General features: G+C 40.0%; 1 protein-coding gene across 2 annotated transcripts in view; it reads right to left on the bottom strand.

The window, feature by feature from the left end:
• Nucleotides 1-20,177, bottom strand: part of PLEKHG1 (pleckstrin homology and RhoGEF domain containing G1) — a 215,895-nt gene that overhangs the window by 152,639 nt on the left and 43,079 nt on the right. For both annotated transcript variants that reach the window (XM_074948609.1, XM_074948610.1), the window contains one exon: nucleotides 1,197-1,271. In XM_074948609.1, the coding sequence (XP_074804710.1) occupies nucleotides 1,197-1,271 (75 nt within the window). The remainder of the gene's footprint in view (nucleotides 1-1,196; nucleotides 1,272-20,177) is intronic.

The following is a 20,177-nucleotide window of genomic DNA, read 5'->3' as shown; positions in this document are numbered from 1 at the left end:
GAAGGTTCGGTGTAAAGTTGAATGTGTCTCAATCTTGCATTTAGATGCCCTTAGCAATGCCTACTGAACCACATAGTAAATTAATCAACAAGAACTTAACAGGCTCTTTGTAAACAAACACATCAAGTTTTCAAAGGAAAAGGAATTAGTTGTCTGCTGTTGTTTATAAAAAGTGTTTCAAAATATCTTTCATATTTCAAAGTGACAACTAAGGTCTAGATATCACTGGCTAAGTGTCAAAAAAGATACTTTATAGATATTTTTAAAATCCCAATTCTAAGCTGTATATTTCTTTTAAAAAAATCAATATGGAGAGTAGGGTAAAGCAACCTGAATTGCAAATTACCTTTGTAACAAATTATTTTAAAAAAAGACTGAGAGAATACAGTAATTATGAAAGTGAGGATAAGTGCGCTAAAGATCACAGGGACAGGCACAAGCTCTGCAAGCTTCCCCCACAAAGCTCTGTCAAATTACCTCAGTGCTGATCTGGAAAACCCTTCTATTTCTAGTCCTGGGACTATTCTAAGAGGAGACCATTCAACATACAAGAGCATGTGATATATTTGCAATGACAAATTTCCACTAGTAACCACATTCAAAGGTTTTAAATGCATCTTAAAAAAAACAGTGGCTTGATTTTCAGAGAAGCTGAGCATTTGAAGTTCAATGGGAAGAAGACAAGTTCCGCTCCTGTGAAAATTTAGGCCACTTATTTAAGTGACTAAATACAGATCTGGGTGGCTAACTTAAGCGTCCCACATTTGAAAATATTAGTCTTAGGCAATAAGAGTATTCTCATTATTCTTACTGAAGAAGACTAGTCACCCTCTCCAAAAGGTGAAAAATTATTAGGTCATTGAACAGCTCTAAATCTTTTCAAATATTATGCTTTTAAATACCATCAAGAAATAAAGATTATAGAAAAGAGGCTATTCACAAATAAGTGAAAAATAATCAATATCGAACAAATCTGTCTTGAGGAATAAATGTTTTGAATTAAGCAATATAGGAAAGCTTTCCTAGTTCTCCTATAAGTCGTATCTTTGAAAAAGCCAAATTCTCTCTCTCTCTCTCTCTTTTTTAATTTTAAAGTTTTTCACAGGCTGAAGTCACAAAAAGTTTTAAGGTTTCTTGCCTGCAATATTTAGTCAGAGAAAATGAGAAAGATTTCTCAAGAAGAAAACAATACTAACCTTCATTCCTGGGGATGGCTTCTGAACCCCCTGGTGTTTTATCTGGCATCTCAGCTGAGACCAGTTTAGTGAAACCTGAGGGAGAAAGAAAGGAAAGTATTCTAAAGCAAAGCCAGTACATTCCAGCTGAAGGACACCTTTCCTTCCCCAGGTTAGGGATACAATTTCAGCCTAGATCACTCTCACACTCCAAAAAAGAATGCCATTCATTTCAGCAAGTGTTGTTCAACACGATAATATGATTAATAAATGTAGTGCTAAGGCTTTATAAACACAGTTGGATGTAGCAATGAACCTGACAGATATGTGCAATAACTTTAGAGGATCAAGGCAAAGTAGAAATGGTTTTGTATGTTTTTGTTTTGTTTTTGTCTCAGTGTTGCAATTTTTTTTAAGGTGAATTCTCAATCAAAAACCTCTGCAGCAACCATTCAATAGAAGGGTTATTCATAGCCACATGTTAACCAATGTAGTAACAAAATTCTTACTCTGAGAGTAACATCATTGGGAAAGACTACAAAGTAGATGTCTTAAGCTTTTTAAAAAAATAATGTTTTTACTTAAGTCTGTTGGGAAAAATAGTGTTTGCTTATTTAAAATATCACTGTATTGTGGTTAGTGATGTCAGTCTTAAAACAGAATCATAGAATTTAGAGAGAGAAAAGATCTTTTAGGTCACTCCTCTCCCTGCCACTGCAGGGCCTGTTGTGACAATTTTGACATTTACCCTCAACTATGAAAAGTATATGAAAGTTCACAAGATGTCACAATAACCTAGAGCAACAAGTGAGAAATGGTACAAAAGAGAGACAAACTGAATTAGTCCAAACAAAAAAAAAGCCTACTGATATAACTTAAGGGCTGTTAAGATCATGCTCAGTAAACACGTAAAATGCAGAACCAGAAATCAGTGAATGAAAATTGGTGTGTTGGAAAGATGGTAGACAAACTGATGAGGGGATAGGCTACTCCACCCACCGTTCCTTTTGAGTCCTTAAAGAGAGAGACTTTGGAGAGGAAGATTTGCTAGTGGAGCAAGCTTCACCATCACAACTGCCACCCCCACCATTTTCCTGGACACTGGGCCTTCATCATTTTGATCCTGAGAGATATCATGACCAGATTAGGCCAGAAAGAGGGACCCAGATGACATCGCCACCTTTACCAGCTCCATCTGAACCCCAAACCACCACCTGGGATGAAACAGGATCAGACTAACAGCAGCAGCAACAGCTGCAGCCAATCTCAGTTAACTTCTCTCTTCCCCCAAATGACAGTTATTACTATCTAACAGACTGTTAAACAAGGCAGTTTTTCCTTCTAAAAGCTCTCTCTAGCTAAATGGAAAGGGAACAAGGGACGATGTTAAAATGAAAGCCTTATTCAATACTTTATATTTCAGATGCTTTAATGGCTTTCCTTCTTTTCCTTATCTTTAATAAAAGGTTAAAAGGATTTTTAATGATGTGTTCACCATGGTATTAAGCAGGCCCCAGCCCTTGTTTAATGCTGGGCATTTTCTGGATTATGTTAACACCCTTGGGAAACAGGCCCTTCGTAACAGTACACAGTATTTATTAGTGTATTGTCCAGCCTATTTTGGGGTGTTTCCCTTCAACGGGGCTTTTAATCACTTCCCTTGGGAGAATATTCCACAGCCTAATGGAACCAACTGTCAGGAGGTATTTCCTGAAATTCATCCTGACTTTTCCCTCTCAGTGGCATCCCACTAAGCCTGGCCTGTTTGCACCAGCCTTATACCTTTGACTTTCCTCTAGTTTAAACCCTTCAAACATTTGTAGATCACCACCACCGCTTCCCAGTCACACCCTATGCTTGATATCATCTCTTAGCAATACCACACACATTTAATTCTTTCAACCTTTCTTCAATAGTCATTTCATCCAGTTCAAGAGTGTCTAACATGATGGAATGATTTTGAATCAAAGTGATTTAAAATATCTATTTGAATCATGATTTAAAAATCAGCAAGCAGGAAACCTTGCTTTAAAAAGAATTGATTTTAATCTTGTTTTGCATTTGTACTTTGTTTGTTTGTTATTTTCCTAAACAAAAAGGTTGATTCTCATTGGTTAGTAACCTTTAAAACATGTTGATTTCACAATTAAGTACAGTCTTTACACTATAGTTTGTACTTCTTTTGCTAATCAGGAGGATACACTATGTCTGTCAATCTACAGATATTTAAACAATTGTATAGCTTAACATACATTTATTCAGATTCTTACATTTTTATTATGTTATAATATGGAAAATGATGCATTTCTTATTCACTATGGTTTTTTTTTTAAACTTTGTGGCAAGGTGTGTTTGGATGGATATTGGAATTCAATTAAAATGCACAAAAACAGCATTTTAAAAATGTTTTTTCATTTGTTAAATAAGGCTACCTAAAATATTCTGGATACATAATTTTTTCTTAAGTTTGTCAAAACATGTTTGTATTTAAAACTAACTGATTTATTAAACAAAGGAAGTATTATCTGTAGTTACAAGACAATCAGTTCAATTCACTATCACCATATCCTTCAAGATTTTAGAACTGGTAGGTGTCATTCTTTCATGTCTAGCTTTTATTTATAGATTGGAAAACAAAAACAAGCCTTGCTGCTTTTTCAACTCCCAATCTGTTTCTCAACTTGAATGAACTTCACAACAAGATTTTGCCACTGGTTTATGCTAATGGATCATCTTTTGTATTGGCTTATAGCTAGTATGTGTCAAACATTTTTCAAGTCCTACTTTTAAGCCTCTGCAAATTTTAACATTTTCCCATTACTGGTTAAAAATACCTTCCTTATTATTAGTTAAGCTCTTACAGCAAGTGTATGAAACAGAGGAAGACAGTTCTCTGCCCCAAGGAGCTTGCATTCCAACCAGAGAAACAGAGAGCACTCACTGGGGAATGGAACTTGTCTGGCGATGATTTATGAAGTGCAATGCAGTTTATGGCACTAGACATTTTTGTATTAAGTAATAGTAGCCCAGTTTATGGCATTAGAAGCTTAAAAGGCATACAAAAAAAAATCACTCAACTTTTCTGTCCTTAACAGCTTCCTCACACAAGGGAGTTGGTTTACATGTATGGATATGCCCTGGAATTCAGAGGATGATCTATAAGGTCACCAAATACAGCATTTTGGAAGACTTCTGCATCTTAGCTTTGGTATAAGGTGACTTAGGGAATAGAGTGTCTGTTAATCAAATAAGGGGCTTCAGATTTTTTCAAACCATTATGCCCCTGTGTATCAGATATGGTTTGTTCAAATCCCTACTGCCATCCCTAGAACAAAAATATACATTTCAGCACTGACCTTTATCAAATAATCTGTATATATAAAATGCAACAATACAATTTATTTCTGATTTCTCAGGCATATTTATTTATATTTATACCAGACATAGCTGTCCAGTGTTATGGATGCATTCACAATTTTAAAAATACATACAAATCTTATAAATGATAGGCATAGTCTTACAAGTTTCAGGGTGGAATTCAACATAAGAATATAGGAGACATATTGATGCCTATTTAGAAAGCATCAGAAGCTCTGTTAACCAAGAGATTTTATAGAAGAGTTCTGTTCATCTCACATCAAAACCAAATCCTACACAGTCTTTACACAGGCAAAATTTCCATTGACTTCAGAAAGAGTTTTGCCTGCATAAGATCTGCAAGATTTGGTACCTAGCAGGTAAATTTCACCCACAAATAATTAGACTGCTACTTATTATGAAGTAGTTGATTATAATTTCTGATTTCCCCACCACCCTGAATTCACTGGTTATAAGTTTATACAACATTTATCCAATTGAAAATTACCATCCATGTAGTTATATAGAGGGCAGTTGTACAACCTCCCATACCATTTAAACAAGCATGGCCTTGACACATGATTTAAGAAAAGTTCTCTAAAAATCCTTTAAAAAAATCAAATCTATAATAAAATAGAAACACAAGTTGTAGCCACTCTCCAGCAGAGTTTAATTTTTCATCTCCATCTGCTTTTCAAACAGATTACTAGAAATTAATTACATATGCTTATCATCATGAAACAGTTGGCTGGAATAAATACACAGACACTAATTCTACAGTCTTGGCAAGCTCACTGCCATCACTTTGGATTCAATGATGCATATTGTTTGTGAATATTTAGCCAATATATAAAGTCAAATGCTGCTTATTCAGTAAGGCCTATAGGTACTAATCAATTACTTTATATGTTTGACTGAAATAACATAAGTAAATGCAGTATTTAATTCTGTCATCCCTTTTAGAATTCCAGAGAACTGTTTCTATAACCTGTAGGTTTTTTAAAAAACAGTTTTCATATTACAAATGCAGACTTCTCCATGTTTTTTAAAAATAAAGAATAAAACATGGATATCAGTGTCTCTTCATTTTGAGCAACATGGAATTAACAAACATTTAAGTGGTATTAAATCACTAAAATGCCAGTGACAATTTAATGAAATAAAATTCCTAATCTCCTTCACAAATCTATGGGTTTTTTAAGGGGAACTTTGTACTGGGGCTAAATAAGAAGCAAGAAAACATTTACACATAAAACTATTTTCTTGGACACTCATTTTCTGTCTTCCCTCTGTTTCTATTTATTTTTTTAATTCAGACCACTTCCCCTTCACATTATAGATCATTCCCTTCTGCTTGAACTTAAAAAGTCATAACCTTGCCTTTGTGACACCCCAATCTGTTACCAGAGAACATTACATTTAAAATGAGACACCTGCCAATTTTCACATCTTAGGACTCTAATAACATGCATGTGTCCAACTCTTCACTGAGCATGCCCTATTGTTTGCTGCACAAAAAACAAACAAGATTCAAGCTGGCATTTGAATGACCTTGACATTTTTCATAATGGAGTTCTAAATTGAAAGAGTTATTTTCAAATACCCCACACAAGACATGGTGTTTACTGAACCGATTCATACTCTCAACAGCTTTAATGGCTGTCTGTGAGAAGAACTCATTTGGATAATCCAAATGAATTTCAACACCATCATTCCATTGATGGATTTTCACTATTTACCAGTTTACTATATGTAAGTATAATACAGTGCTGCTAAAGTTTGTGATTTACTACAATGTTCAAATTGTTATTCACCTAAATAAATATGCAATAAGTTTAAAAGGCCCATTTGCTCTAGAAAAAGAAATTTTCAAAACATTACTTAGAAATACTTGTTCACAGTTTCATAAAACCAGTAAACCTAATCATACTGATTATCCTAGATTTTTCTACACTGACAATTTAAAGAAGTTTACCATCATCACTCTAGTACTAGCAGAGTTCCCCCAGCCTTAGTAACAGTGGCAACATCAGCTTACACCTGAGCTTTCTAAGCCAGTGTTGTCTAGATCTATTCTGAGCAGCACTGACCAGGGCTAAGTGAAGGCTACAATTTTAAATTATACTTAAAATGCAGGAGTCCAGTTTGATGATGAAGAAAGGCAGTTCTTTCTTTCCAACTCACATCACCAAGTTGTCAAGATAACAGCTTCCGCTTTGGATATTTAGGTAAACAGAATTCAGAAAAACGTTTTTTAGTTTTGTGTTTTTGATTAGAGGAACAGCAAGGCTGGGGGAAGAAGGAGAGGTGTGCAACAGCAAGATTTATTTTCAACTTAGAAACTGAGGCCTTGACTCCGAATTCTGTATTGTTCAGACAGATCGATCTCGATGGGACTTTGTCTGAGTATAGTTACTCACATACATAAGCACTTGCAGGATAGGACTTTAATATAAGTACAGTAAAACCATGATCAATACACAGCCTGAACTTTGACATAAATTAAACATTTTCCAAGGAAGGTAGACACAGTGCTCCAACTAACACTATTTTTTGTGTGTCTTATGATATGATGTCTTACGTAATGCTATCATCATCTCCATTTTCAAAAAAGGAGTCAAGGCCAACTGTGGCAACTATCGAGGCATTGCCCTCCTCTCTATCGCTGGGAAGATTCTTGCTAGAATCTGACTGAATCGTCTGCTCCCTCTTGCAGAGGAAGTATTTCCAGAGTCCATTTGGCTTCAGACCATCATGAGGCACCACCGACATGACTTTTGCAGCCAGGTAGATTCAGGAAAAATGTCACCACCACCACCACCACCACCACGAGCTGTATGTGGCCTTTATCGATCTGACCACAGCCTTCAACTCTGGTCAACCATGAGGCTCTGTGGAAAATCATGTTAAAGTTTGGCTGCCCAAGCAAATATATCACCATTGTTAGACTCCTCCATGACCGGATGACTGCTTCCACCCTGTGCAGCAGCTCTACCTCTGACCCCTGTGTCATCCAAACTGGCATAAAACAAGGTTGTGTACTGGCACCCACCCTTTTCTCCATTTTCTTAGCAGCTATGAAAACACTAACTCAAGATCGTCTACCACAGGGGATTGGCATCCAATATCGGATTGACGGCGACATCTTCAACCTTTCTCATCTCATGTTTGTTTGTTGTTTGAAAGGGGATGTTAACGTGAATTCTGATCATTTGGGGTATACCAATAGCAGTCGGATATAAAGCCTACTTTTCAAATTAAGGGAGGGATCCTTTCCTTTTGCAATGGCCATATTCTTGTAGATGATAGATAGATAAGAGATAAAAGAATGCAACCCCGCTTACCTTCTAATCCAAATAACTCAATGTATACAACAATCCTACTGTGAACCTCTGGGTTACAAACAGTTGTGAGTTCAATTATACAAGGGACCTCAAGAAAAATAATCTTATAGGACACTTTTGAATGTTTTTATTTGAGCTGCAATTATTGACAAAGCCATTATTATTCCTGTCCTTTGTGGCTTCAACTGTTAGGCCACATGACACTTAAAATTCCTGGGTCCATCACTATTTACAAAAGTTACAGTATTTGTGATTCTAATTACTGTATATGTTTGGGCACTATTTTTTGCAGGAACATTGAAAAGTGCTACATAAGAGCTCTGCATTATTATTACCCAGTTAGGAAGCTTGAAATGCAATATGCATTTATCTGTGATATTATGAATACATACAACTATACTGTTTATGTTTCTCAAGTAAAATAAGCAAGGCTCTAACAGTAACCAAAAGCATGCAGATCCGTGGCCATGCATTTTTACATGCCATAATCAGCCAGGGCCACCCAAATGGGCCCAGTGGGAGGTCTCAGAGCAAAAATTTCTTCAACTCTCTAATGGTAGATCAGTTTTCCTCTCAAAACCCAGAACTGCTGCAAATACTTCAGGAGTTACAGAAAAAGCAAAAAAGAAGTCAAATTTAATATTACAAAAATGAAGTGCTCCAAAAAACAGAGCAAAAATGACAGATATTTCCATTCATTGCAATGTTCAAAATAATGCATAGTGATTAGCATATCAGTAATTAAAAGGTATTTAAAAAGGAACACAACATAAATGCAATTTGTTTGTATTACATAAGGAAATAGCACAGTGAAATAGCATAGCTCTCCTAAAGTGAGCCTTAACAGAAGCAGCAATCACTAATTGTATTCCAAAAAGGGTCAGCAGTTTGAAATAAACACCTCCCAGTGTTTGGATTCTTATTTGAACTAAACAAATCAGTAAAAGAAACACACACCCCGGCCCTCATAAGTTTCACCAACAAAAGCACCTGTGTGGACAGCGCTGTCGGTGGGAGATGGTCTCCCACTGACATAGCTACCACCACTCATTAAACCATCCCCAATTATGTAAGAGAGAGAGAGAGAGCGCGCGAGCGAGCGCGCGCAAGCAAGCGCATGTGCCCGAGCGGCTACAGGGGAGACCTTGCAGCTGCAGCAGTACAGCTGTGCCACTGTAAGGTCTGTAGTGTAGACACAGCCAAATTCTTGAGAGACAAGCAAAACATCTCCCTGTAAGACACCAGCAGCAACAACTGCATGGGTTGGCCTCAGTTCAGGAAAGCATCCCTATTCAAGACAACACATAAATCATTTGCTTAACCCAAATCAGACTTCAGCACTTGCCTAAAGTTAATCACATGCTTAAGTGCTTTCCTGAATCACGGACAATATAGTATATTTATTATGTATAGATTTATTATGTATAGATCAAATACTTTCTATTGAAAAGCTGAGATTTCCTGTTGCATGGCCAAGGGTGAAATCCTGTCTCCAAAAGTTTTGCCACTCACTTCCAGGGAATGAGGATTTCACCCTAGGACTTTAGATACCATGTTCCCTTCCAATCTTCTGGATCTATATTCCACACTAACATGGAGTGCTGGTCCACTGGCCCTCTACCTTTCCCCTTGGTGTCACGGATTCTACATAAGCCACACTGTCACTGGTTGGGTGAACACCCTCAGACAAAACATCTCCACCATGCTGTCATTATGGTAATAATAAAGGTAATAGACAAGAACATTCTTTAAAATCAAGTCCACCCTTAAATACATTGAAAACCCAGAAAAATTCTAAATAAAGACAAGAGGGGATAAAAGAATACAAATCCTGAAAATTCAGAGTTAAGCATGTCCAAAGGCCTTAATTCTTTTAATATGTTTCCAGCAGCTTAAGACCCCTTTCTTGAAAGTTAAGAGTTCTTGTCTATGATAAATATTAAGTTGGCGATATCTTCACCTTGGAAGTTCCCATATAGAGTACACGGCACAGCACCACAATGGCTCCATTCATTTCTATCCAGCAGAAACCAGAGTGTTGATGAGTAACTGCTCTTCTTCCCAAGGGCCCCGCAGAGTCCCACAGAGGTCTGTGCTATCTTCCTTGCATATCACAATATACAAAAGACCACTTGAGAGTTAAAGCAAGATGCCATGAATTCCACTGTCAACACCACACTGACAGCACTCAGTTCTATCTCTTTTCCCCATAGTTGCAATCAATATCACTATTATTAAGATGTCACAACACCTACAAGAGACCAGTTCCTGAGTAAAGAGCAGCTGGCTCCAACTCAGTCCAGGCAAGATCTACGTTATTTTGGTGTGAAGGGGAGCATTTTGAGGAGCTAGCAGAGATGCTGTCCTCCCTGTCAAATGAAGACATGCACCAGCACCAGCACCACACCACATTTCCAAAAAAATGAAGCAAAGCCTCAAGACCCTATGTGAACAATCATAGAATCATAGAATATCAGGGTTGGAAGGGACCTCAGGAGGTCATCTAGTCCAACCCCCTGCTCAAAGCAGGACCAATCCCCAATTAAATCATCCCAGCCAGGGCTTTGTCAAGCCTGACCTTAAAAACTTCTAAGGAAGGAGATTCTACCACCTCCCTAGGTAACGCATTCCAGTGTTTCACCACCCTCCTAGTGAAAAAGTTTTTCCTAATATCCAACCTAAACCTCCCCCACTGCAACTTGAGACCATTACTCCTTGTCCTGTCCTCTTCTACCACTCAGAATAGTCTAGAACCATCCTCTCTGGAACCACCTCTCAGGTAGTTGAAAGCAGCTATCAAATCCCCACTCATTCTTTTCTTCTGCAGACTAAACAATCCCAGTTCCCTCAGCCTCTCCTCATAAGTCATGTGTTCCAGACCCCTAATCATTTTTGTTGCCCTTCGCTGGACTCTCTCCAATTTATCACATCCTTCTTGTAGCGTGGGGCCCAAAACTGGACACATACTCCAGATGAGGCCTCACCAATGTCGAATAGAGGGGAACGATCACGTCCCTCGATCTGCTCGCTATGCCCCTACTTATACATCCCAAAATGCCATTGGCCTTCTTGGCAACAAGGGCACACTGCTGACTCATATCCAGCTTCTCGTCTACTGTCACCCCTAGGTCCTTTTCCGCAGAACTGCTGCCTAGCCATTCGGTCCCTAGTCTGTAGCGGTGCATTGGGTTCTTCCGTCCTAAGTGCAGGACCCTGCACTTATCCTTATTGAACCTCATCAGATTTCTTTTGGCCCAATCCTCCAATTTGTCTAGGTCCCTCTGTATCCTATCCCTGCCCTCCAGCGTATCTACCACTCCTCCTAGTTTAGTAACATCCGCAAGTTTGCTGAGAGCGCAATCCACACCATCCTCCAGATCATTTATGAAGATATTGAACAAAACCGGCCCCAGGACCGACCCCTGGGGCACTCCACTTGACACCGGCTGCCAACTAGACATGGAGCCATTGATCACTACCTGTTGAGCCCGACAATCTAGCCAACTTTCTACCCACCTTATAGTGCATTCATCCAGCCCATACTTTAACTTGCTGACAAGAATACTGTGGGAGACCGTGTCAAAAGCTTTGCTAAAGTCAAGAAACAATATATCCACTGCTTTCCCTTCATCCACAGAACCAGTAATCTCATCATAGAAGGCGATTAGATTAGTCAGGCATGACCTACCCTTGGTGAATCCATGCTGACTGTTCCTGATCACTTTCCTCTCATGTAAGTGCTTCAGGATTGATTCTTTGAGGACCTGCTCCATGATTTTTCCGGGGACTGAGGTGAGGCTGACTGGCCTGTAGTTCCCAGGATCCTCCTCCTTCCCTTTTTTAAAGATTGGCACTACATTAGCCTTTTTCCAGTCATCCGGGACTTCCCCCGTTCCCCACGAGTTTTCAAAAAGATAATGGCCAATGGCTCTGCAATCACAGCCGCCAATTCCTTTAGCACTCTCGGATGCAACTCGTCTGGCCCCATGGACTTGTGCACGTCCAGCTTTTCTAAATAGTCCCTAACCACCTCTTTCTCCACAGAGGACTGGCCATCTACTCCCCATGCTGTGATGCCCAGCGCAGCAGTCTGGGAGCTGACCTTGTTAGTGAAAACAGAGGCAAAAAAAGCATTGAGTACATTAGCTTTTTCCACATCCTCTGTTACTAGGTTGCCTCCCTCATTCAGTAAGGGGCCCACACTTTCCTTGGCTTTCTTCTTGTTGCCAGAATACCTGAAGAAACCCTTCTTGTTACTCTTGACATCTCTTGCTAGCTGCAGCTCCAGGTGCGATTTGGCCCTCCTGATTTCATTCCTCCATGCCCGAGCAATATTTTTATACTCTTCCCTGGTCATATGTCCAACCTTCCACTTCTTGTAAGCTTCTTTTTTATGTTTAAGATCCGCTAGGATTTCACCGTTAAGCCAAGCTGGTCGCCTGCCATATTTACTATTCTTTCGACACATCGGGATGGTTTGTCCCTGTAACCTCAACAGGGATTCCTTGAAATACAGCCAGTTCTCCTGGACTCCTTTCCCCTTCATGTTAGTCCCCCAGAAGATCCTACCCATCCATTCCCTGAGGGAGTCGAAGTCTGCTTTCCTGAAGTCCAGGGTCCGTATCCTGCTGCTTACCTTTCTTCCCTGTGTCAGGATCCTGAACTCAACCAACTCATGGTCACTGCCTCCCAAATTCCCATCCACTTTTGCTTCCCCCACTAATTCTTTCCGGTTTGTGAGCAGCAGGTCAAGAAAAGCTCCCCCCCTAGTTGGCTCCTCTAGCACTTGCACCAGGAAATGGTCCCCTGCATTTTCCAAAAACTTCCTGGATTGTCTATGCACTGCTGTATTGCTCTCCCAGCAGATATCAGGAAAATTAAAGTCACCCATGAGAACCAGGGCGTGCGATCTAGTAGCTTCTGCGAGTTACCGGAAGAAAGCCTCATCCACCTCATCCCCCTGGTCCAGTGGTCTATAGGAGACTCCCACCACTACATCACTCTTGTTGCTCACATTTCTAAACTTAATCCAGAGACACTCAGGTTTTTCTGCAGTTTCGTACCGGAGCTCTGAGCAGTTGTACTGCTCCCTTACATACAGTGCTACTCCCCCACCTTTTCTTCCCTACCTGTCCTTCCTGAACAGTTTATAACCATCCATGACAGTACTCCAGTCATGTGAGTTATCCCACCAAGTCTCTGTTATTCCAATCACGTCATAATTCCTTGACATCACCAGGACCTCCAGTTCTCCCTGCTTGTTTCCAAGGCTTTGTGCATTTGTTTATAAGCACTTGAGATAACCTGCTGATCGCCCCTCATTCTCAGTATGAGGCAGGAGCCCTCCCCTCACAGACGTTCCTGCCTGTGCTTCCTTCCGGTATCCCGCTTTCCCACTTACCTCAGGGCTTTGGTCTCCTTCCCCCGGTGAACCTAGTTTAAAGCCCTCCTCATTAGGTTAGCCAGCCTGCTCGCAAAGATGCTCTTCCCTCTCTTCGTAAGGTGGAGCCCGTCTCTGCCCAGCACTCCTCCTTCATGGAACACCATCCCATGGTCAAAGAATCCAAAGCCTTCTCTCCGACACCACCTGCGTAGCCATTCATTGACTTCCACGATTCGATGGTCCCTACCCAGGCCTTTTCCTTCCATGGGGAGGATGGACGAGAACACCACTTGCGCCTCAAACTCCTTTATCCTTCTTCCCAGAGCCACGTAGTCCACAGTGATCCGCTCAAGGTCATTCTTGGACATATCATTGGTGCCCACGTGGAGAAGCAGGAAGGGGTAGCGATCCGAGGGCTTGATGAGTCTCGGCAGTCTCTCCGTCACAATCACTGAACCGAACAGTCCCAGTAGCATCAATGATATAACACACACCTCCTGCCTTCTCCAGCTTTCTAGGAAACTTCAGCCCTTTCTCACAAATGAAGACCCGGTCACAGTGTTCCATGCGTTTGTCACCTCTGGACTGAATTACTGTCACTGATTTATCTAATCTGAAAACAATGCAAAAATTCCAGTTTGTGCAGAATGTGGCCGTCTGCTTTCTCCATGAGTTACCCAATGTGCTCATAACAGGCTACCAATCCACTTTCAGTGCCAGCTCAAGGCCTTGGTAATCATCTCCAAACCCATTAGTGGATCAGGTCACAGCTACATTAGAGATGGCATCTCCATCTGTGAACCAAAACAGCAAGTTCTTCTGGGGCAATGCAGATCATGAAATCCAGGATAAAGTGTGCAAGAGCCAGAGATAAGGCATTCTCCACCAAGGGATGCCAAATGAACATCTTGAGGACATCAGACTAATCCAGAATTTGACCAATTTACAGTCATGTTCCAAGACCTTCCATTTTACAACTACTGCCCCCAATCCTCCAAGGGAAAAAAGAAAAAGAAAACCTACCCAGGCAGAGTTTTCCATAACCAGAGAAGATGAGGAGGAGAAAGAAAAATGAAACTTCAAACATATACTAGGAACCATGTTACACCAATCTATTAATCTGGCAGATGTTCAAGTAGTCAGTGATGGGTACCGATATCATAGATGAACAAACACTGGTTTTGAACAGTGAAACAGGTATTTATATAGATATTTATGAAGCAGTAATGTGATGTAAACCAATGCAGGAGTCACTGCATGATTTATAAACTCAACAGTAGTCCAGGAATAATACTTACCTCTGATCTCCATCACACATAGGTTTGCTCATCCTTTACCCACAGTTTAAGTAATCTCTGTACTTGTACAGTAATACTTTTCACGAGATTTCCAGGAAAAAAAAAAGCGTCTACAAGTAGACAACTTCCAATGGTTATTTCCTAGTGTAAGCAAGGTGGTGTCCATATCATCCCATACTTCTGTGGTTTAGTTAGTGTTGCTGTTTGGGGATTATTTAACCAAACAATTTATCCTAAACTGTGTATCATCATGATGCTATCTATACAGTAAAAAAATGGAATACAACATCCTCGGATATGATCATATTTGAATGTGTTACTTCTATCTCATATGGTTTTTAAAGTTGCTGTATACCGAACTACTGAAACAACGTGTAGTAACAGTTCCTGCAGGTGGCACTGGCTACTTCCTGAGAATGAAACCTTGTGTTTCTTTCTAATTTGTGGACGATACCCATGCTTTAGTAGCTTTAGTCAATTGCTACAGATCAGCCCCAAACTGGCAGGATAATTCTATATGGTTTTTGGCTATCTGAGGGGGTTCTGCTTAGCTTCAGTGTCTAGGCAGTTTCTGAACCAAACCATACACTACCCTTATTTCATTTACTTTGATTTATAACACCAATATAAAAAAGTGTGGAAGTTCCTATGCAAAGCTCTATGGACTTTAAATTTTTATATATATATATATATATAATCTCCATCCACCTTACATATACATATATGCATGACTGTACAGGTGCAAATAAAGCCAGTAGCCTCTCTTCAATCCCCCCCTCCCCCAAAGTCAGACAATAACTAGAAGAAAGGTAAAACTAACCCAAACGGTACCCCACCTCATCTACACGTACTAGTCCTGAACATACCCTTGGTCCCTCAAAGCATAAGGAATATTGAGAGACTTTGTAACTTGTCCTGAAGTTCAACAAATTTGGGCTATTTCAAAGAGCCGGGGCAAGGTGGCTGGCCTAGCCTACGCCCTTCCTGGAATACACTTTATGGCAGTATCATACTAATAAAGAAGCAATCTGGTCCCGAGCTGTTTCATGATTTATAGGTAAAAGTCAACACAAACTCCATCAGGAACGCATACAGCAGCCAGTGCAGATCACAGAACACTACTGACGTGTTCACAAAGCAATATACTGGTCAGCAAGCCAGGTAATGTGTTCTGTGTTAGCTTGATTTCAGTGGATTTAAGGTAGGGGTGGGCAAACTGCAGCCTGGGGGCTGCATCCAGCGCTTCAGACATTTTAATCCAGCCCTCGAGCTCCTGCCGGGGAGTGAGGTCTGGGGCTCGAGCCACTCCAGTGCTCCAGCCAGGGAGCGGGGTCGGGGGCTTGCCCTGCTCGTAGCTCCGGGAAGCAGTGGCATGTCCCCCCTCCGGCTCCTATGCACAGAGGTCGCCAAGGGCTCCGCACGCTGCCCCTGGCCCAAGAGCCACCCCCGCAGTTCCTATTGGCTGGGAACCATTGCCAATGGGAGCTGAAGGGGCAGCGCCTGCAGACAGGGCAGCGCACAAAGCTGCCTGGCTGTGCCTGGAGCCTGCACCCCGACCCACTTCCATGCCCCAACCCCCTGCCCCAGCCCTAATCCCCCTCCTGCTCTCTGAATCCCTCAGTCCTAACGCGGAGCACCCTCCTGCACCTCCAACCGCTCATCCCCAGCCCCACCCCAGAGCCCTCACCCCCAGCCAGAGCCCCTGCATGCTCCCTGCACCCCAACCCCCAATTCCATGAGCATTCATGGGTCACCATACAATATCCATACCCAGATGTGGCCCTTGGGCCAAAAAGTTTGCCCACCCTGATTTAAGGCATAGCACCAGGTATAATGCATTGCATCAGATTCACTTTTCCACAGTAACATCTAAACAATGTGGTTTTCATTATAAAAATTTGCTAGGACACAGTTTTCAAGATAAACAGTAACCGGATTTCTATAGCATTATGTTCTATAGGATTTGCTTTTTACAAAAAGTAAGTTTTACTGCTGGATGCTATCTAGGCCTACATAAGGAAAATCAGATTTAAAAATCTAATCTACAAACCCATTCAAAGGACAGAGTACAGGCAAGAATTAGCACACAATGGTCTGGACACTTTCAAGAGTCATTAGCAGTTTTAGACTGGACTGGCTTTGTAACACACTTCAATCTATTCTCAGCCTAAATAGATTGTATTCAAAACTACTTGGATCTTTTCTGCACTGTAGTTCCTAGCTGTCTTCTCCTTGAACTAACAGTGACATTCTCTTCTTGCTGTGTAAAGAGCTGTGGACACACACGACAATTGTCTGGAACCAAACCTGTGACTTTGAACACCAAAAGCACAAGCCTGTTTTTGTTGAGCTCTGCAATATCATAATTAGCTGTATAGCCACTGAACTCAGTCACTAGAGGGAGTCAAGATCAGATATACACACAGAATGGCAGAGTAATAGTTCCTCTCTCTCTCACACACACACACACACACACACCCTCCTCAAGTTGAAACGCATGGTTTGGGTATTTATTGATCTTCAGCATCTTATCTTCTTGATGAAACATGCACTGCCTATGCATGAAAGACAGACAGAACTACAAGGAGAACAATTAGATATATTTAATCTTGACTGCAAAGAGATTTAAACACTAATAAGTGTGGTGCACATAAATCCATACTGACTGACAATATACCACTAATTATAGCACAACACCAGCATTTGACCAGTAATGCTAGCTTATAACAAAAGTCTTTCAGTATGTACGAAGCCATTTCCTTCAGCACTAATGAATGCCTTTCTTGTGCATTCACATAAGGAAAGAAACCTTAAGGAAATATGGGTCCCACTGGTGTCAAACACCAGAACTACTTTTCAAAAAACATAAAACTGTTCCTTTAAACTCTGATGTGGCTAAAAGACACCTAAACATGCTCATTTCCCTTTTAGAATTAATTTTTAAAATTTGGTTCTCTAATTCCCAGCACCTGCACCACAGATTCCAGATTTTAGTCAGAGGCGGCTGCTGCTGCTACTCTGATGGCACAAGCAGAGTCAGGAGTTGGGATCATCAGCAAGGGCAAATCCTGGGTTAGAGACACTGTCTGTACAAATGGCTAGCAGTTGCCCAGTAATCTAAAGGAAATGGCTCTAAAGAGAGAGAAGTCCCAGACTTCTGTGAGGTAGGATGTGAGGAAGAAAACCCCTGAGATTTACTTCTAAGGCATATTAGACTTCTGCTGATTATTCTATTATTGGAGCTGTGTGGGAGTGTTTAATACAGAAGCTTCTCCTTTTGTTTCAGCCTGTGCTTAGGATATCACAACTCATTGTTTTGAAAGGGACTGTAGTGTCACAAACTCAGCTAGATGACTTCACCACAGGATTAAGTAGTAGGAAAAAGATAGGATGCAAGGAAACAAAGGCTTTGTTTAAACACAAAGAACTTTGGAAAGTAGCAACAAACACAGGTAATAGAAATATATATGAATGTTAAATGCATTTGAGTCCAATATATAGGCTCTCAAATGCTACAGTGATATATGGCAGTATAAAACACTGAGATAGAATATATAGGAAGGATTTTCCCATATTGGGGGAAAATGTTTATACACGAATGTAATCACTTGCTAACACTCCATCGGCCACTTGTACTTCAGACTTCTACTCTGTCACTGAAGGTTCCTAGCCTGCAAACTACAGAGTGTTAAGACTGCTACATACTTATTTGATGTAGTGAAGCAGATAGAAGTGTTACCAACTTTTGTGATTTTATTGTGAGTCTTGCAGTGTTTCTCTTCTAGAAAATCATGGGATTACATGAGAAACATTTTGTTCTTTATTCTTTATTAAGGCAAAGTTACAATAAAATGTTAAATACTACATTGTACATTACCTATTCAGGTTAATATTCAAAATCCTAGCTGAAGATTCTGGTTTTCTGCCTGGGCAGCCCTCCTCCTCCGAGTAGATTAAAAAGGCTAACTAAATTTCTAAACACCTATCCACTTTTTTGCACTTCTCTTGTGTAGGTGTTTGTAATGAAAAGTTTGCACAACAAGGACAGTCCATATTTTACTATATTACAGTTCCAAAGGTAGAGTCACATTTTTCTAGTAAAGTGCTATACAAAATCTAGCTGCTAACAATAAGGAATACATTTGTCATTCTGTTAAAAATGTTGATGCTTTACCGCAACATTAAGTAAGCAGATCTCAAGGATGCTGGCACCCATAAAATTAATCTCTTTAATAATTTCTTCCACAAACCATCTATTCCCAGACATAACTGTCACATGTTTCCCTTACCCCTCCAACAGAGCACTTCCCTAGTAGCAAAAATATGATGATCTTAACTGGAGACAAATGCTGTCTATACAGACATTTATTTAAAAAATTCCTTTATGAGCTCCACAAATTGAAGATGTATATCCCTTTTCCCATGTAAAGGCCCACTTATCCAGATAAATTTCTTTGTCCAAATACCTCTCCCATCTTTTCATCTGGATTGTTTAAAATAAGTTTCTAGCCCTCATGGTTTCGGCGAAACAACTGTGGTAAGCTTGGAAACATACCATAAGGGCCCTAAAAAAAAATGTAGAAGACAAATAAAATCTCAATTTTGAAGGAGCGGGAGAAAGGAGGGAACTAAAGCTCATGATTTTAAAACCAATCTCTTGATTTTGGGTACCTGACTCAAGGTTTTTGAATGCCTCAAGCCAGAAATACTGAGATAGGAGAGAAAGCCTTTTACAACCCTATAAGTCTTCCTAGTTCACATACCTGATTCAATAAATCAATATCTTGTATTAAAGCCATTACCACTTCGCGACAGAAATAGTCAGGACTCCTTTACAGAGCCTCACTTATGCTGAATCAGCCCAAGGGCTTTTAATAGAACAACAATCCCTCAGGATTGAGTATGCTACTTTTACAAGATAAAGCATTATGAATTAAATTCCAGCCGTTTAAAGAAATATCTATAAAATGAATTAACTGCGGAATAAACTCTTCTTGGCACCAAATGCAAATTGTGAATACATAGAGACTTTAAAGGAATGTACCTATGCACTATGTTTAGAATTTTAAAGTAGTTTGGCTAGTAACAAAAATAATGCTGTCCATCAAACCAATATAAAATATACTATTTATCAAATACCCAAATACAAATCTATTTTACATTCAGCATTCTAAAGCTATGCACTCAACAGGTTTTGATTATCTCTTCTGTCTAAAATGTTTGAGAGTTGTTTGAGGGTTTTTTCTTTTTCTTCTCCTTCTTTAAACTTTACAGCTATTGCATTAGAAAAATTATGGAACCTCCAGCAGACGTTGACTCCTGCCAATAAATGCCAAAAAGTTAGTGTTGTCTAGAAGGCCCATTTACTCCATTAAAAAATTTCCTAAACAAATTAGTTGCAGAGTGAGTAACAGACAGGACAGATTTTCTTTCTACAACTGTAAATTGTTTTGGAAAGCAAGAGAAAAAGGATGCAAAGAAATGTTTGGTTTGGCACTGCTGACGGTTATTCATGACCCAAAAAAACCCTGTTTAAAAACCATAATAATGGATAACTATCACTTTACTCTCACGTACTCCACTGACTCACTCTTCCCAACATAATGATCAAGGTAGGAAA

The sequence above is a fragment of the Natator depressus genome, chromosome 3, assembly GCF_965152275.1.
Source record: "Natator depressus isolate rNatDep1 chromosome 3, rNatDep2.hap1, whole genome shotgun sequence".
Lineage (NCBI taxonomy): Eukaryota > Metazoa > Chordata > Testudines > Cheloniidae > Natator > Natator depressus.
Note: the sequence above shows the minus strand (reverse complement) of the source record. Positions and strands in the feature narration are given on the sequence as shown.